The sequence below is a fragment of the Balaenoptera borealis genome, assembly GCF_965194805.1.
Source record: "Balaenoptera borealis genome assembly, chromosome: 8".
NCBI classification, from domain to species: domain Eukaryota; kingdom Metazoa; phylum Chordata; class Mammalia; order Artiodactyla; family Balaenopteridae; genus Balaenoptera; species Balaenoptera borealis.
In genome coordinates this window covers 2,712,166-2,728,182 of record NC_138865.1, presented here as the reverse complement: position 1 = coordinate 2,728,182, position 16,017 = coordinate 2,712,166, and the positions used below count along the sequence as shown (strand labels likewise).

At 48.9% G+C, this 16,017-nt stretch overlaps 1 protein-coding gene across 8 annotated transcripts in view; it reads right to left on the bottom strand.

The window, feature by feature from the left end:
• Nucleotides 1–3,695: 3,695 nt before the first annotated feature.
• CLCN3 (chloride voltage-gated channel 3) overlaps nt 3,696–16,017 on the bottom strand; it is an 84,320-nt gene continuing 71,998 nt past the window's right edge. For 5 of the 8 annotated variants that reach the window (XM_082402102.1, XM_082402101.1, XM_082402106.1 and 2 more), the window contains 3 exons: nt 12,067–12,283; nt 7,855–7,930; nt 3,696–6,431 (listed from right to left, as the gene is read on the bottom strand). In XM_082402102.1, coding sequence (XP_082258228.1) covers nt 6,285–6,431; nt 7,855–7,930; nt 12,067–12,283 — 440 coding nt within the window. In that variant the 3' untranslated portion in view covers nt 3,696–6,284. Of the gene's footprint in view, nt 6,432–6,461; nt 7,358–7,854; nt 7,931–12,066; nt 12,284–16,017 lie in introns of those variants that run through there. The other 3 variants (XM_082402105.1, XM_082402107.1, XM_082402103.1) reach the window with 2 other exon arrangements.

Below are 16,017 nucleotides of genomic sequence, written 5' to 3'. Positions count from 1 at the left end.
TCTGTTAGGTCCATTCCTTCCAGCAGCGCTCCCCGGGCTCAGTCTGTACCTCCCAATCGATACAGCATTAGGACGTCGACACAGTATGTAGTCAGTATACCATTCAAGTTTTCCATTGGGTTTCCAGTACAGTGTGTGGGCAGCTGTGTTTGACCAGCTTCAGATCCTTCTTCAACCTGACAAGACGTCCTTCACCTTAAAACCTCAGCGCTCACAGTGAAACACAAAATAGCAAACTGGATTGGGCCAAAGGGCCCCTTAGTGAGGTTTCCCTCGTGAGGTTCAAGGTGGAAAAGCCCACAGGTCACCTGGCTCACCCCCCATCTTGCAGGACTGACTGGACCTGCCCACAGACCTCCCCAAAGTTAACTGTGTCAGCCGCCTCCTTAGAGCCCACCTGAGACCCGGACTCTTCGTGGCAGGAGGGCGAGGAGACGGGCAGGAGTTTGACGGGGGCAGGACTCACTCCCTGGTGAGGCTGTGGGCTTTAAGGTCCCTCAGTGGCACAAACCCTTGAACACACACGTTATCTGTTAACCACAGTGGCCCGCACTCAGCACCAGGGGAACGGTCTGGGGAACTGCTTGGTGAGATGCCCAGAAGTTGGGGAGCCCCGACTTCTGGGGTCACTAGTCCCCGCTGCTGCAGCCCACGTGCGGCAGCCGTCCTCCTCCCCGTGGCCGTGCTGCCGCTGTGGGCAGTTAAGACTCAGCTGATGGCGCCTCCCCCTCCCTTTCACTCCCGTCCAGGAACGTCCACATCCTGACAGCAGGGCTCCCGTTCTAAGAACAGACACAGTTCCGTTACGTGAGGCCCTGCCTGCAGCTACCTGGGCCCATCTGAACACTGAGCTGCTTTATGTTAAAACGTGACAGTAACAATTAGCTCACACGTGCTTTGATTCGGGAAAAACCAGATCACATTTGGTCTTAACATAACCTTTTAAGAAGCTCTTGAGCTTTTTCCCACAGATTTCTTTACTTTCTAGGGTGCTTGTCAGTACTGTGGCAGTATTCAGAAATAGTTAACACGTTTATCTAAAATACTGATTACGAAACTCAAGTGTCTTCCATTAAAACGGTTTGCTCAGCTAGAAATCCTAGGTTCCTTTAACTTTGCTGTTTGTTGATCCAACAACCTCAAATGTAAGTTTTTAAAATCTGCCTTCTTGTGATCAGTAATGCGGATTTCAACAGGATTTCCTACCAAGGAATAAATGAAAGGGGACAAAATTCAGCTTTTCATCCATACCTTACACAAAGCTGAGTGCAAATCTTCAGAAAGCTGGGTATACTGGAGCCAAGACAGGATTTGGGCAGGAGTGCCAAGAACGTGGCAGTTACAATTTGGATGCTGTACAGCTGTGAGCAGAGCTTCCTGAGGACGACAGTCTTGTGAAGTAGACACATTTCCAGTCTCAAAGCCCAGCAGTTGTGTCCGAGGGCTGGTAGCACGCTTCAGGAGGGACTGGCCTTCCAAGGTCCGAGCCTCGGTCATTCAAGAACAAGCTCCTGCCAGCCCGACACCAAGCATTCCTTTCTTACCTTTTTCCTGCACTGAAGGCACAGTCCTTTGAAACTTCGTTTACTACATATTTTTATCTACTCTTCAATGGCTATTGCGGCCTCCAAATGCCACCTGCCTTCCTGTTCATTTTAAGTACCTGGGCTCTTTCATGAATAAAGCACCTTGACCCAATCAGAATTTAACAAAATCATTACCTAGCTCAAATTTAGCTAAGCTCACACCTGGAGCTTGAAAAGTTTTTTCTGTGTGACCTCTAACACATGTAGAATGATTCACCCAAGAAAAGAAGCGGAAGCAATAAACCTCACCGGAGACCGTGATCTCAACTGTCTCCACAAGGACACACCCCTCGCACCGGCTCACAGCTCCTGCTCAAGGCCGCCTGTCCAACCTGCTCCCCGCCCCCTGGAGTCCCTCCTGCTACTCAAGGCCCCCCCTCCCCCTCTCAGAGCAGAGAGTCTCCCTCAAACATCCCCACTGCTTAAAAGAAGCAAAATCCAACTGAGTAAACCCCGAAGACCCTGCTGGCTGTGTTCAGCGATTCATCCCATCCAGCGAGCAGGAGGGGGTCCGAGGGGCTGTGCAAAACGGGCCGCCCTCCTGGGCCCAAGGGGGGACGGCGCCCTGTTGGGGCTCAGGTGACCTACCTGCAGGAGACAGAGGGGCCCGCGGCGGATGACCTCACTGGTGCTGACCGGGCACCTCCAGGCTGCCGGGGCCTGGACCTGCCCTTAGCTGAGGGGCTGAGCCGCGGTTTGGTGACCTGGGCTTGGTACAGGGCCTCCGTCGGGGCCCGCTGTGTCCTTATAACACCACGAACAACAACAAAAGCCATAACATCCCGCAGCTTACAACACAGCACCCTCCATCACACATCGCGCTTCCGGAAGTGGCCCCGGATGCCTTCAGCCCCTTCCCATCTCTGCAGAGCTCCCTCTAGGCAGACGGCCGCCGCCGGATCCCGCTGAACCTGCCCCGGCCAAAGTCATCAGTGACGTCCGCGGGGCCGACTCTCGTCCTCACTGCCTTCACCTGTCGGCGACCGTGACTCACGCGCCCGGGGGGCCCACCTCTCCCACCAGGGGCCTCTGCACCCGGCCTCACGCTGCCCTGGCCGCTCGACCCCACGGTGGCCTTGTCCTGCCCCACGAGGAGGCTGAGCTCAGGCCTGCGTCCCGAACACGCACCTCAGACACACAACTGTCCACTGGACGCCCTCGCCCAACGCAGCCGGTGCTCCGAGCTCCCTGGCCCGAAGCCTGGGAGACCTGACGGCCGGCACCCCACTCCGGCCCTGCACGCCCCGAGGGTCCGGACGCCCCGCCCCCCCACGGTCTGGACCCGCAGAGCGCAGGAGGCCCGCCCCGCCCCAGGCCCGCCCCCCACCTGCCGGGGCTCCCGCCTTGGGACGCGTGCTCAGCGTGGCTCCTCCCCCGGCGGGGAACTGCGTCAGCCGGCCGCCCCCACGGTGCGCTCACGAGTCACCCTGCCCCTCGGACACGACCAGCATCTCCGCCCCCCGTGGCTTGTGTCCCCGGACCCTCCCAGCCGGGGGATTTCTGCCCGAGTCACCGGCTGTGCCAGCGGCGCGCGGTCCCCGGGATCGCGTAAACACACGTGCTCGGCAACCACCACAGCGCACCCCGACACGTGTCAGCATCTGACACCCCGCGTGCCCGGAGGCCTCGGGAGCAGGGAGCGGCGCTGGGCACCCAGTCGGTGCTCACCACGTGCCGAGTGAACAGCACGCGAGAGCAATGACACAACGCCCACCGGGCGCGTGGGGACCGGGCTCCTTCCGCCGGACACCTCGGGGGCCTTTCCACAGCGCACCTGTCACCACCTCCTCGCAGGCAGTTCTCTCAGCAAACCTCCACACTCGTTCTTAAAAACACACGGTGCCGCCGCCTTACGCGTCTCCTTTCAGGGGTGTGACAGCAAACTGAGAGCCATCTCTCTGTGGGCCCGCAGACGCCGCCGACACCATCGCTGGTACGTCCACGCGCTGTTACCCCAGCGTCAGTCCCCCTGTCGCCCCTGCTTGCAAAGGACAGCACCGGCCCTGTAACGCGAGAGACGCGGGACCCTCCCCCCCCACCCTCGAGGCTGCGCGCAGAGCGCAGTGACCGCGGGGGACGGTGACAGAGGGAATCAAAGGCCAAACCACACACTGTCATACAGATTTTAATAGAGTTTCTGACTGACTCATCACAGTAACCGTTTTTACTGTAATGATATGCAGCTTTACTACATGAGTATAAATAAAAACAGATAAATACAGCTCTAGGCAACATCACAGATTAACAAACTAAGCATTCTTCATGAGCCAAAACTGAAAACAATGCTGAGTAAGAAGAGATGCTGACACCCTTGCCCATTCTCATCATACCTTCTCCAAAAGGTACTCAAATGAGGCACTCCACCCACATCGGTCAATCCGTTCGCCAGTGAGCCAGGCACATCGATCTCATGGTCTCCAGTGTTCCCTCCTTTGGCAGAAAAGCAGACACACCCCAACGTACCAAAAGGAAAAGTGGGACAGAGTGACGCAGACAACCACCAGCGCACTGGAGACACGGCCCCCCCCTCCCCTGTCTCAGCAGGGCGGACACACCGAGAAGAAAATCAACATCCGCCCGAGATGTCAGTCTCTGAAGCAGGACCTGAAATCGGAAAGGAAACGTGGGAGACAAAATCCACGTCACGTGTGACTTCATGAGGCCGTGCCTCTCGGGGCAAATGCACGGATGACAGGTCGAGAGGAGACGCACAGGACCATCATTCAGGAAGGACTGACCTCCAGACGCCAGGAAGAAAGCGTGGAGGCAGCCAAGGGGGGAGGAACGGGGACGAAACACTAACTGCAGGCACACAGCAAAACTGAGAAGGTCTCACGAAATTCCTAACATTTTGCTCAACTCTCAACTGTCACTCTAATCTGGCCTCATGATCTTATAAACCTTCCAGATCGTAAAGATCTTCCGTGACCTCACAGATCTTACAGATATATTAAGAACCAGGCAGTGAAGAACCACTGCTAAAATGTAAAAACAGCTCAATGCCAGTTATGTTTCAGAAAACGTCTGTCTGTAAAAATTCATTTTTGCCTCCAAAAATACATAATCCAGAATTTTTAGGCCAGTGCTTCAAGTAAACTGCCTTTGCCAATAGTGAATTAAGACCACGATTAAGTCAGATATTTCCAAAACCCACAATTCCAAACACATCCCGGTACATTTTCAACTCATCCTGCAAAAAAGTGCAGTGTGGATTCAAAACGTCACTGGACACCTGGATGTGACCTATGCAAAGAGTCACAGGTTCTGTTCAGATTAATGTTTTAACTGCCAACTCTGCAATTCTACTGTTTCCATTTTTCTTTTAAAGGTTAACAGTATTAAACTTTTGGTTTTAATCTGCAAAATAATATGTAGTTTCAGCTTCCAGTTAATGAGTCAAAATGGACAGGTCAGAAGACAACCCAGGGGATGGCAGTGAAAGATCAGAAAAGGTTTCCGTACACATCTGATCACAGAGAAATAACCATAACCACATCGTAAACCCTTGTTCCCACTGTAAACTTTGTTCGTATCTCCATATTTCTAAGTCTGAATTAGTCTACAAAAATCACATTAAAAAGGTAAAATTACTTAAGTGCGATATTAACTGATCTGTATTTTATAAATTTTAATCCATAAAAATATAAATAAGAATGGTAAATTTTTAAGAAAGAAATATACATTTAGTGCAAGTTATGAATTACATTTCTTCTTCAGTGTCAGCAGTAAAACACCTTGAGGAAAGAAAAGAAAAGAAAAAGACTGATCTAATTTCAAGAAAAAGAAAATTCCAGTGTTTAAACATGCAACTCACACCAGGTGCAGCTAAACAGAATTCCTCCTTCTCGGCACTGTCAATGAAGCAGCCTCTTGTCTCCTTACACGCAACAGTACTTGTGTATTATAGGAGTTTTAGAAACAGAAAATCTGCATACGACCAGGTCACATTATCCGTAAAGTCAGAGAGGGGCGGAAAAAAAAGCAAAAAGAAAACTGTTTATCCTCACAAGTCAAGTTCACCGTTGCTGATTCTGAACCCAAGCGAGAGCTCGTTTCTACTCCGTGGAGGTCTTCCCGGTGCCATGGGCCTCTGTCGGCGCACACGTGACGGCACCGAGCATCTCGTGATGGGGCAAACTACAGGGTTAAGGGCACAAGAAACACTCCCTTCTTGTGTGTGAAACCTCAGTACAACCTCAGTACATCTCAATATGAGAAAGGACTGCTTCCAAAGGGCACACCAACTTACAGAGGCTTTCTTAGAGCGCGAGAGAGAAGGGGTGGCGGGGAGAGGGAGAAGCTCGTCCGGAATGTAGAAAGGTAACGCTTTAACTGTACAATTCATGAGTTAAACAGAAAAGTTTTGATTAAAAAAGGGCAAGACCTTGCAGTCTTAGAGATGGCTCGACTCAGAGGGATCCCTCCCGAAACAGGCACGTCTCTGCGGTGCTGGAGAGCAGGCCGGGGGCCGGGGTCAGGCTCGGGCGCCCTCCCCGCGGAGGGAGGCCCAGGCCACACCCCGGGCTGAGCGCATCCAGCGCAGACAGGAGACCACGTGCTGCCCTCGTGGGATGGGAGATACTCACTCGCCTCCTTCTCTCTCTCCTTTCCCTCCCCAAACAACTCCTCCATTCCACCAGCAGTATTGCAAACCATGCTGCAGCGGCCCGGCTTTTCTATTTCCTTTTTTGAAGCGGGTTAAAGCGCGGTGCTGCTCAACAGGCAGGCCTCCTCTCCCTCCGACGTCACGGGGCTCAGTTGAACATTATGGAGGCGGGGTCTTGGTTTGCCGTCTGGGCCATATGACGGAGGATATCTTTTTTTGTGATGATACCAAGGAGGCGTCTGAAAAGGATAAACAGAAGGTTGCCGTTAAAATTAAAAGGAAAAGAAAAGAGGCGCTAAATCCACAGCTAAACCCTTTTTGTGGACAGGAGTAGAGCAAAGCAAGCAGCCTGATTCTGTATTTTCTAAAAGCATGTTGTTGGTAAAGATAATTAAATACCCAGCACCCATCCTTGGATATAGCGAGCACGACGTCACTAACAGCTCGGTGTCCTTTCCCCAAGACTGAGGACTCGGCCCCCCTGAAGCAGAGCCACCCTGAGTAACGTGTGCCAGCGAGAAAGGGACAAAGACGGGAGGATGTAGAACAGGAAAGGACGCTGACACCACCTGAGAAGGAAAATTCGTTCCCACCGCATCAAGAAAGAAGTGTCTGATGACCAAATCCCCTCAATGTTCCGCTTTTTTTAAAGCCAAAATGAACTAACTTTAAAAAAATAACTTAAGGATTGCCCAGTTGTATGCAGAATCTACATGAAAGCACATACAATTGAGATAAAATGCATATAAAATGGTCAACACAGAATTTCAATCCCAAACTTCAGAATCCCAAGAATAAATCTCTAAGACAACCCAAATTTCTAGTACAGTCATCAATGTCTTCCTTTTTTGATTTTGGTCAAAAAAGTTAAGATACAGTGCTTTTATGAAAGTCTGAGCTGTTAATGCGTACGTTAAAAGATAGGTGAAAACGTCAAGAAGCAGCCCTAAAGGATGATTATAGACGAAGCAGAAAGCAGAATGGGTGGGTAGCTACTTACTCTTCTGGTTAGTAGCTTTTTTTTAAAAAGGATGCATGAAACACTTGTGAAGGGCTAGCGCACAACAGGGGTGCCTGATCGGCGCTGGATTGGGACAGGTCTCACGGAGGGACGGCAACTGCAGGCCAAGACAGTTCCAGGCAGTAACTGCCAAAGCCAGGCCACCTATCAGATGATTCAAAATCATCTCCAGTCAGGACCCCACTGGGACAGAGAGCCAGTGAGAACCACCGCACGTGGCTCTCAAAGCTGCTGACAGCGTTCCAGAAACAGCCTGCGAAGGGCACCAGGGCCCAGGCCCCAGGACTCTGCGGATACGGCAGAGAACGGAGGCCGGTGACAGCCACGTCTGAGCCAGAGTCCCCACGAGACGGCCAAAGGCCAGGGAACAAGACAGAGACGGGGTGGGGCTGGGGGGCACTGTAAACAGAGCGGCTCGTCCGCGAGGGCACGTATTTGCCACAAGAACGTCCAAGAGGGTCCGCTCGTCCGCCGACCACGCTGCCTACAGCCCCAAATCCAAGGAAAGACCCTGACGGGAGGCGGGACCCGCTGGCCCTCCCTGCGGTGGGGCCTGGACACGCCCCCAGCCTCGCGGACAGACTGCGGGCGGGTCACGGTGCGCCCCCACCCCCGGGTCTGGGGAGCAGCTGCGTCATCACCAGGGGCTCGGCGCGCCGCGTCAGCTCCTCCAGGTGCTCTACCATGTTCTTCTTGGTGATGATCCCCAAGACGGTCCTGCAACAGACCACGTGATGCTAATGACTGCGGGAGAACTTAGGCGGGAGGGGCTTCCAGTCACAATGATAGAGAATGCGAGAAAAAATTAAAACATGAACCATAAGAATGCTTTAATGAGCTTTAGGAAAACAAACACAGAAATGATCTGAAATCCCAGGTCCCACAGCATGAATTCTACTGACTTTCCAAAGTGACACGATCCTATTTGAAACACTGGTGGGTGGTTATCCTTTTTAAATTAAAAATCAAAAGCTCACAATGACGATGACTACAAAAAAGTACAAAGAAACAACATCTATCACAGCTATCAAACTCTGAAATGGAGTTTCATTTTCAGTGTTCTTTCCACAGAGGAAAGCGTTTCTCTCGTTTCTGAAATGTCAGCCCACGGCCCTCCTCACCGGATCCCCCTCACCGGGGAAAAGGCAGGAGAAGGCTCAGGCTCCTCAGGCTCCGGCCTCCAAGCCTCTTGCCTGTCAAGAGACTTAAGAAATCCCGTGACTACTACTTGGAATTAAAATGAAAGAAAACGCACACTAAATAAAGCTGACGAATACATGCGCTCCCTGATTTTCAGGACCTGCCAAATTCTGCTTCTTAAAATAAGTTTAATAAAAATGATTTTTTAATTTTATACATTTTTCTCTAAATAATGATTATTTCTCGGTTAATATCATTATTATAACATCAAGCAAGATGATGAACAAATTCTCATGAGGGTACTTGAAAATAATTCAACTGCTTTTTATTCATTAAAACAAAATTCTGGTAACTGGCTTTATAATGGAAGTGAATGACTTCAACTACAATGTATGGCAATACAGACAGTGAATGTCAAGAACCCTAAAAAGCTTTAATCTTTGAATTCTGAAAGCCCATCCAGCGTGCCCTTCAGGGTGACTGGACGTCCCTGTGATCCGGTTAAGTCAGCTCTGTATGGCACTGCCTCAGACCATCCTGACTCCCTGAAGAAGTCACAGGGGACCTCGTTCAGTCAAAGGCTCTGGTCCCCCACCGATGTCAGTTAAAAAGCAGTCACTAGGGGGTGCTCGGGGCGGGGTGGCAAACAGAGAGGGTAGGGAATGGGCAAGGCAGAAACAGGTTCTTTGCTAATGTTTTCTCGTTTTGTTTTAAAACAACGTACTTTTCCTTAAGAACAAAGACAAACTAACTGAACAGTTCTCAGAGCATGGGAGCCAGTTTCCCTCCAAAAAGCTCAAAAAATGCACTACATAAAATAAACACTATCTCAGTAGATGTTCTTCTCTGACTAAATGTTTGAGGTAAAACAGACAAAAACCATCAATTCACTTGCATTTATAGCTGGAATCAAGAAATGTGAGCATCCTGACAATTCAGTAAAAGAATCCCAGTTTAGTTCTTACTCATTCTTTTCTACCCAGTTACATACAATGATTAATTTCAGTTAATATGTTAGTAACCTCTGCCAAACCGCAAGGTACACAACAGTGAGGACAGTCACGAATTTATTAAAGACACGATGGCAAATCTATAGACTTCTAAAGTAATCTTTGTATTCACCAAGTAACAGCCCTAAAAAGGAGGAAATACACATATTTCCTCTCTTTAGTTACTGGAGAAAAGAGATTTGAGAGTAATAAGGGCAAATTCAGCGCTGCTTTATTACTTTCAGGAGTGCAAGGAAAATCAATGCAAAATGTGATTCACATAGAAAACAATTTTCTGTTCCCTGGAGGGAGGTGGCGAACAATGACGTCAGAGTAAACAGTGCACGACCCAGCATCTTCCCAAAGTATCAATACTGGTTTCCAAGAAACACCAGTCCCAGGAGTTCCTCTGCTCCCGTTTTCCTCCCCTAAAGGGTGCACGTTTGGAAAACCACATTTGCTGTTCACCCCCCTCTGAGAAGCTCCACAGTAAAGAACCTCAACTGTATTTAATCCAACACTTTACAAACGCATATGGTCACGGACCTCTTTTTTGAGCCATTCTAGTTAACATCCTGCTGGTTCCACCAAGACTAAAAGATTTTGAGAAATTCTGCTAATCAGAATACAGAACGTGGGGCACCTTCGACGTTGCCAGACACCCGCCTAGTCTCACTTTCTCCGTGCACCTCAGAGTCTAGGTTCCTCAGGTCTTCTTCCCCCCAGACACATAGTTATTTTCCACGTTGAAGGACCCAGTATAAACTGTAACATGTTGACCATTAGACTCTCCACTAAAATGCAGAAGAGATGAGCTCTCTTCTTCTTTTAGCTATCAATCTATTTTCCTCGAAGGACAGAAGTAAGGAAAATATAATCAAGGCCAATAAACATAAAAAGCCACCTCCCACCCCACGCTTTCTTACAAACCGGCGGGATCAGGTAAGATCTTCATCCGCTGCCCCCCCACCCCTTCACGCCTTTCCAGCATCCGTGCTGCTGAGAAGCTGAACTCCGTCAGCAGAGTGCACGACGGGCACGAACCCACACAGCCTGTGACGTGCTTCACCGGGACTGGAGAAGGACATCCACACTTGTTATGACATAAGAGGACAAGCCACGCCAGGCACAGAGAGCAACACAGAGCAGGTCAACGTTTAATAAGCCAACTCACTCAGCTCGGCTTCCAAGTGAGCCATTCATTACTAAAAGGACCCCAAACCTTCATGAAAAGGTACTCCATTTAGCGTGTACTTATTAAGCTTTTTAAAACCATAAAGTCTGGTACCATTATTCTTTAAATTAGACATTAAACAGAAGAAAGTAGTTATTTTACAACATACATCTCTTCTCCCATCGGTATCTGTGGCATTTGATCGTCAGACTCCCTGCCCTTGATCAAGAGCTGCATCCCTCAAATGATTTATTTCCTGTTACCTAGACTTATCTTAACTGGTTGGCACAGTGGAAACACCAATCGTGGATTGAGTTCTCTAGCTTTCTGTTTCTATTCCTCACCCAATACAGGCTAATATACTGTCCAAGAAAACAGTCGTTTAAGAAATCACAAAGAAAGAAGACAGACTCTATCGGCCAATCACCACGTAAAGCAGCAAGAGGCTGGGCTTCCGAGGTGGAAGGCTACCTGGCCCCTGAGCTGTGCCGTGCTGACCACGTGCCTGGACACATCTCCCCAGCCTCGAAGACCACCTCTGTGCAGGGGGCCGCAGAGGTCAATGAGAAACTCGAAGGCGGTGTCCCAGCGGGAGGTGTTCGCTTTCCCTCCTTTCTCTACGGAGGGGTCGTGTGCTCTGTCCCTACGGGATTGTTTGTTAAACCGCTGGGTCCCCTAAGTGTGCGGTGTTCGCAGGAGCCTCAGGCGGTGCGGGGGAATCATCCCGTCTACACACAATCCGGCCTTGCCGTCATCAGCCTGCAGGCAGAACACTGTCCCTGAGGATTCCAGGTAGGAAGAGCAACGCAGTAGGGGTCAAGGGGCCCGGAGAGAAAGGGCAGGAGGCAGACGCCAGCCCAGGAGCAGGGGAGCAACGCCAGGCTGAGGCCCGTGCTGAGGCCGGGCCCGCGGGGCATCTCCACGCTGCCTGACACCCGCCAGGCCGTACTTCCCACACTCCTACCGTGGGGAAACACGGCCAGTTTACGTGCAAAGGGCAGAGAAATCAACTTATACATTTTAAGTGCACTGGTGTTCATCTGCCAGCACTTTATTCAAAAGGTTTGTGGATGGAGACCACAGAAAAGCAGAAACAAAGCATCTGCAAAGGGTTTTCATCTAATTCACAAACCTCGTTTAATTGTATCTGATTTCCCTCATTACACGATAAATCAAAGAATAAACAGCAAAACACTTAGAAAGCTATTACTGTACTGGAGATGAATACCCTAACCACGGAATACTTACAAAAAGAGAACAGGTTGCCGCCGTGCTCCACACCGCGGGCTCGGCCGCCCTCTAAGAGGGGACACACCCTCAGCTGCGCCCCGCCCGCCCCGCACCATGCCGCCTCCGGGCTCCCTGCAGCTCCGAAGCGCTCCTGACAAGTGTCACTTTCTGTTTTGGCAGAGCCCTGGCAGTTGACGCTCTGCCCACCGTCGGTAAGTGGGACTCCGAGGGGCCGACCCTAAAAGGCAGACTGGGCACCCCCCTCCCGGGCCCCCCCCGAGGGCCCCGCAGGCTGGCGGGGCGGGACCGAGCACACTCACCCGTTGTGCGTGACCAGGCACTGCCGCAGGCCCAGCTTGCGGAAGATGTCCACCACGACCTCCATGGGCGTGTGGTCCGTGACGGTGAACGGGCTCATGTCCAGGATGCTGCGTAGCTTCAGCGGCCGGGGACCCTCTGCTGGGAGCGATGGGGTGTGCTGGGCAAAGCACACGCGGGAGCTGCCCACTGTCCCTTCCTGTTTCTTTCTGGCGCTCTCTGAAGAGACAGACAAGACCAAAAACTAAAAACGGATAGGTTTTCTTTTGTTTGTTTTGTTTTCAGGACAACCTGCTTATTCAGAGGTTTAAAACAATAAATAAACGTATCCTTTTGGTCCCCTCTTTCTTTTCCCAAACCGACTGAAAAGCCATTTAGCAATTTCTTAAATTAGACAGAATTAGAATCCACCAACAACAAATCACCTTCATGCAAATAAAATACTTGTGGTATAATTATATCATGGCATAATTTTCTTTGCTGTGGTCTAACTCTGGGGGACAAGGAGGCATGTTGGGAGTATGGGCTTTTAAACGTACACAAGTAACGAGAGCACATTGACTACAGGAACGCACCCCCGAGAGGCCTGCCTGTGCCGTGGGCCACTCCTCCTGCTTTGCAGGTGGGACCACAGAGAATCTCATCCTTGCCTGGACCGTGTTGTCTATCCTACCCCTGTGAACCAGCTACTTCTTTCTCTTTTCTGACGTTCAGCTTAATTTTCTAGGTGCGTCATGAGGTGGGTTGAAAGTACAGTTACACACGTCACAGACACCAACCGACTTTCGAGGTTGATCTGCACAGGCTCCGTTCATTCCCGCTCTCCGGGGCTCCGCCTCAAGTGCTCCTGTCCTGTGCCTACTTCCCCTCTGCCACCTCTCAAACTGTGAGACAACAGGTGGCCAAGACGCAGAAAACGGCAGAGGAGGGGCAGAGACCATGGGGAGGAGGAGGAAACCCACGAAAGGGAGAGAATACACAAGCAAAATGGAAGAGCTTATGCTCCTAGGTAGTATGAATCCAAAGCTCTGTGTACAAGTATCGTATTTGTCATACTGAACACATTCTGAACATGAGTTTTGCCACAAAAATATTTAAGCCAAAATAACAAGCATCCGCCCTACACGAGCAGTGAGCCCAGCTCATAAACACACACTGCAACGCTTTCTACTCCTTCTGACCAGCAAGGCCCTGCTTCACTGTGCTGTCACAGTCAGTGACGTTCTAGCGCTAGGATTCCCCAAAGCATCTCAGAAGCATGAGAAGGGCACGGAGAAGAAGAAAGCCCATCAGCGACTGACATAAATGACTTCTGAAAAATGCTCGTTAAACTGCTTTTGGCCCGTAGAAGCACCGGGCTAATGGCCTGTGAATGGAGGAATGGAGGTGCTGTGAGCATGTATGACAGCTGCTCTGTGAAACCTGGTAGTGACAGATTCTAGGGATCTACAGCTCTTTCACTTGTATTCATTTTAGAAACCAAAAAAGTCTCTATACTCATAAAATGGTGTTTCAACTACCTGGGCAGGTACAAAGTTAATTTTAACTCCTACAGAGAGATAAACAAAAGGCTGGTCCACGTACTGCAGCTCGGATTATTGAGTAAACGCTGTTTCACAGTCTAAGGCTGATAATAGTACTGCCATGGGGAAAACCTTCGGCAGATCCTCTCTCCCAGGCGCACAAGCTAAAGCTTTACTCTGAACAGAAGCTCCTGAGGGGGCAGGAGAAAAGTACGAGGGGAGCAGTCTGTCACTGTGCCATGTACCCTTCTAATCGTGTTCAATATGTCAACGGTATTCGAGTTCTCATGCATTAAGAATCTCCTTGTAAAACTCACAGCTCCTAGCACATAATCAGAAAGGAGCAAGTACACTTTTTATACCTTAAGGTGGAAGATAGGAAAGATGATTCAATTCACACTATAAATGTAGTATTAAATATATGCTTCATTTTAAACAAATCTATAAAACATTCAGTCTCACTTTTCCATCTGGACCAAAAAAATGCAGGAGGAATGTCTCTCCATTTGGACTAAACTTTAACACAGTAAACTGTCATCTCCTCCTGGTGAGAGAGTCCAAGGCAGAACCACGACTTCGTGCAATCTGAAAATATCTTACAAAATTACAGATGCACTACTCTCTGGTCCAGCGATTCCATTTCTAGTATTTCCCTACATCTGCATAGGCAAAACGTCAAGTACACAAGGTTATCAGATATGTGAGGCAGCAATTTTTATCATAGCAACGCTGAAAACATCTTAAATGTCCATCAGTGGGAAGCAGATTTAAAAAATCATGATGTATTCCACGGTACATCCACTTAGTGGAGTACTGTGTAGCTGTTAAAAATAAAATGATTTGGAAAGATGTCCAAAAAAACATTGTTTAGTGAAAAAAACAAGACAGAACAGCATGTATTGGGTAGCATGTTATGACTTGTTTTAAAAAAAAGGAGAAAACGTATATACTTACTTACACAAGCAGAGAATGATACCTACAGAAAACGTAAGAAGCCAAGGAGACAGTCGCCTACGGAGCTAAACTGGTGATTACGAGGTCATGGGTGAGAGATTTTTCACTATATACCTTTTTTTTTCTTTCTCTGTATGGCAATTCATCACTATAAACTTTTAATCTTCTCAAATTTGAACTATGTGAATGTACTATCTACATACAAACTAAAAAAAAGGGACTTCCCTGGTGGCGCAGTGGTTAAGAACCCACCTGCCAATGCAGGGGACGCGGGTTCGAGTCCTGGTCCGGGAAGATCCCACATGCCGCGGAGCAACTAAGCCCGTGAGCCACAACTACTGAGCCTGTGCTCTACAGCCCACGAGCCACAACTACTGAGCCCACATGCCACAACTACTGAGCCCACACACCCTAGAGCCCATGCTCTGCAACAAGAGAAGCCACTGCAATGAGAAGCCCGCGCACCACAACCAAGAGTAGCCCCCGCTCCCCACAACTAGAGAAAGCCTGCGCACAGCAACAAAGACCCAAAGCAGCCAAAACTAAAATTAAATTAAAAAAAAATTTTTTTTTTAACGATATAACATAAAATTTAATGTCGAGTTTATAAATAAATTTGGAGAAAACTGCTCTTTTAAAATCTTGAGTTTTCCACCCCCAGACATAGTATATAGTTCACAATTTATTCAAGCATTCCTTTCAGTCCTTTGATAAACTATTTTATATAAATATCTATAAACTACATATTATATACAAAACTCTAGTGTACAGGTTTATTTTTCCCATTCAAAAACTAAAACTTTACCAAAATATATGTTGGCAAATATTTAAGGTGTGTTAAAAAAAAATCATGCTGTGACTAACCCTTCTGACGACATGAGTTGCTGTTTCACACATCTAAAGTACCCCTATTCCTTTAAACTGACATTATCTGCTATCCCAATGTTCTATTTCTCAAGACAGTAATAAAATCAACTTTTAAAAGATATGTCCACAGAATCAATGGAAATATAAATAATTCTTAACTTTACCACTTTATCTTTTAAAAACCTGGGCTTTTTTTCCTTTAAATTCCTACATAAATTCCAAAATTCTGACCCTTCTCTTTTTCGCTTACTATTACAACGTAAAGAACAAAATGTGAACAGCGAAACTCTTCTCCGACTGTAGGTCGGCTGTGGTGACGGCTCAGAGGCTGAAACACTTGAACGCGGCCACGTCACACACACACTCCGCCCACTCAGACAACTGCCAGTCTATCAGCTCGAGGGAATGCTAGGCTTTGAGCAAGTCTCCCAAAGCTGCAGCCTCTTCCTTAGCTGAGCTGGATATTCTGCATAGGCTCTTTTCTTTTCTTTCTTTCTTCTTTCTGCTTGAAGAGCTCTTGTAAACCGAGAGCTTCCAGTCTGCTTTGAGAGACGCTGCCCACCCACACCACCCAGCCCTCCCTCTTCAAATAGCTCAGGAACTGAAATA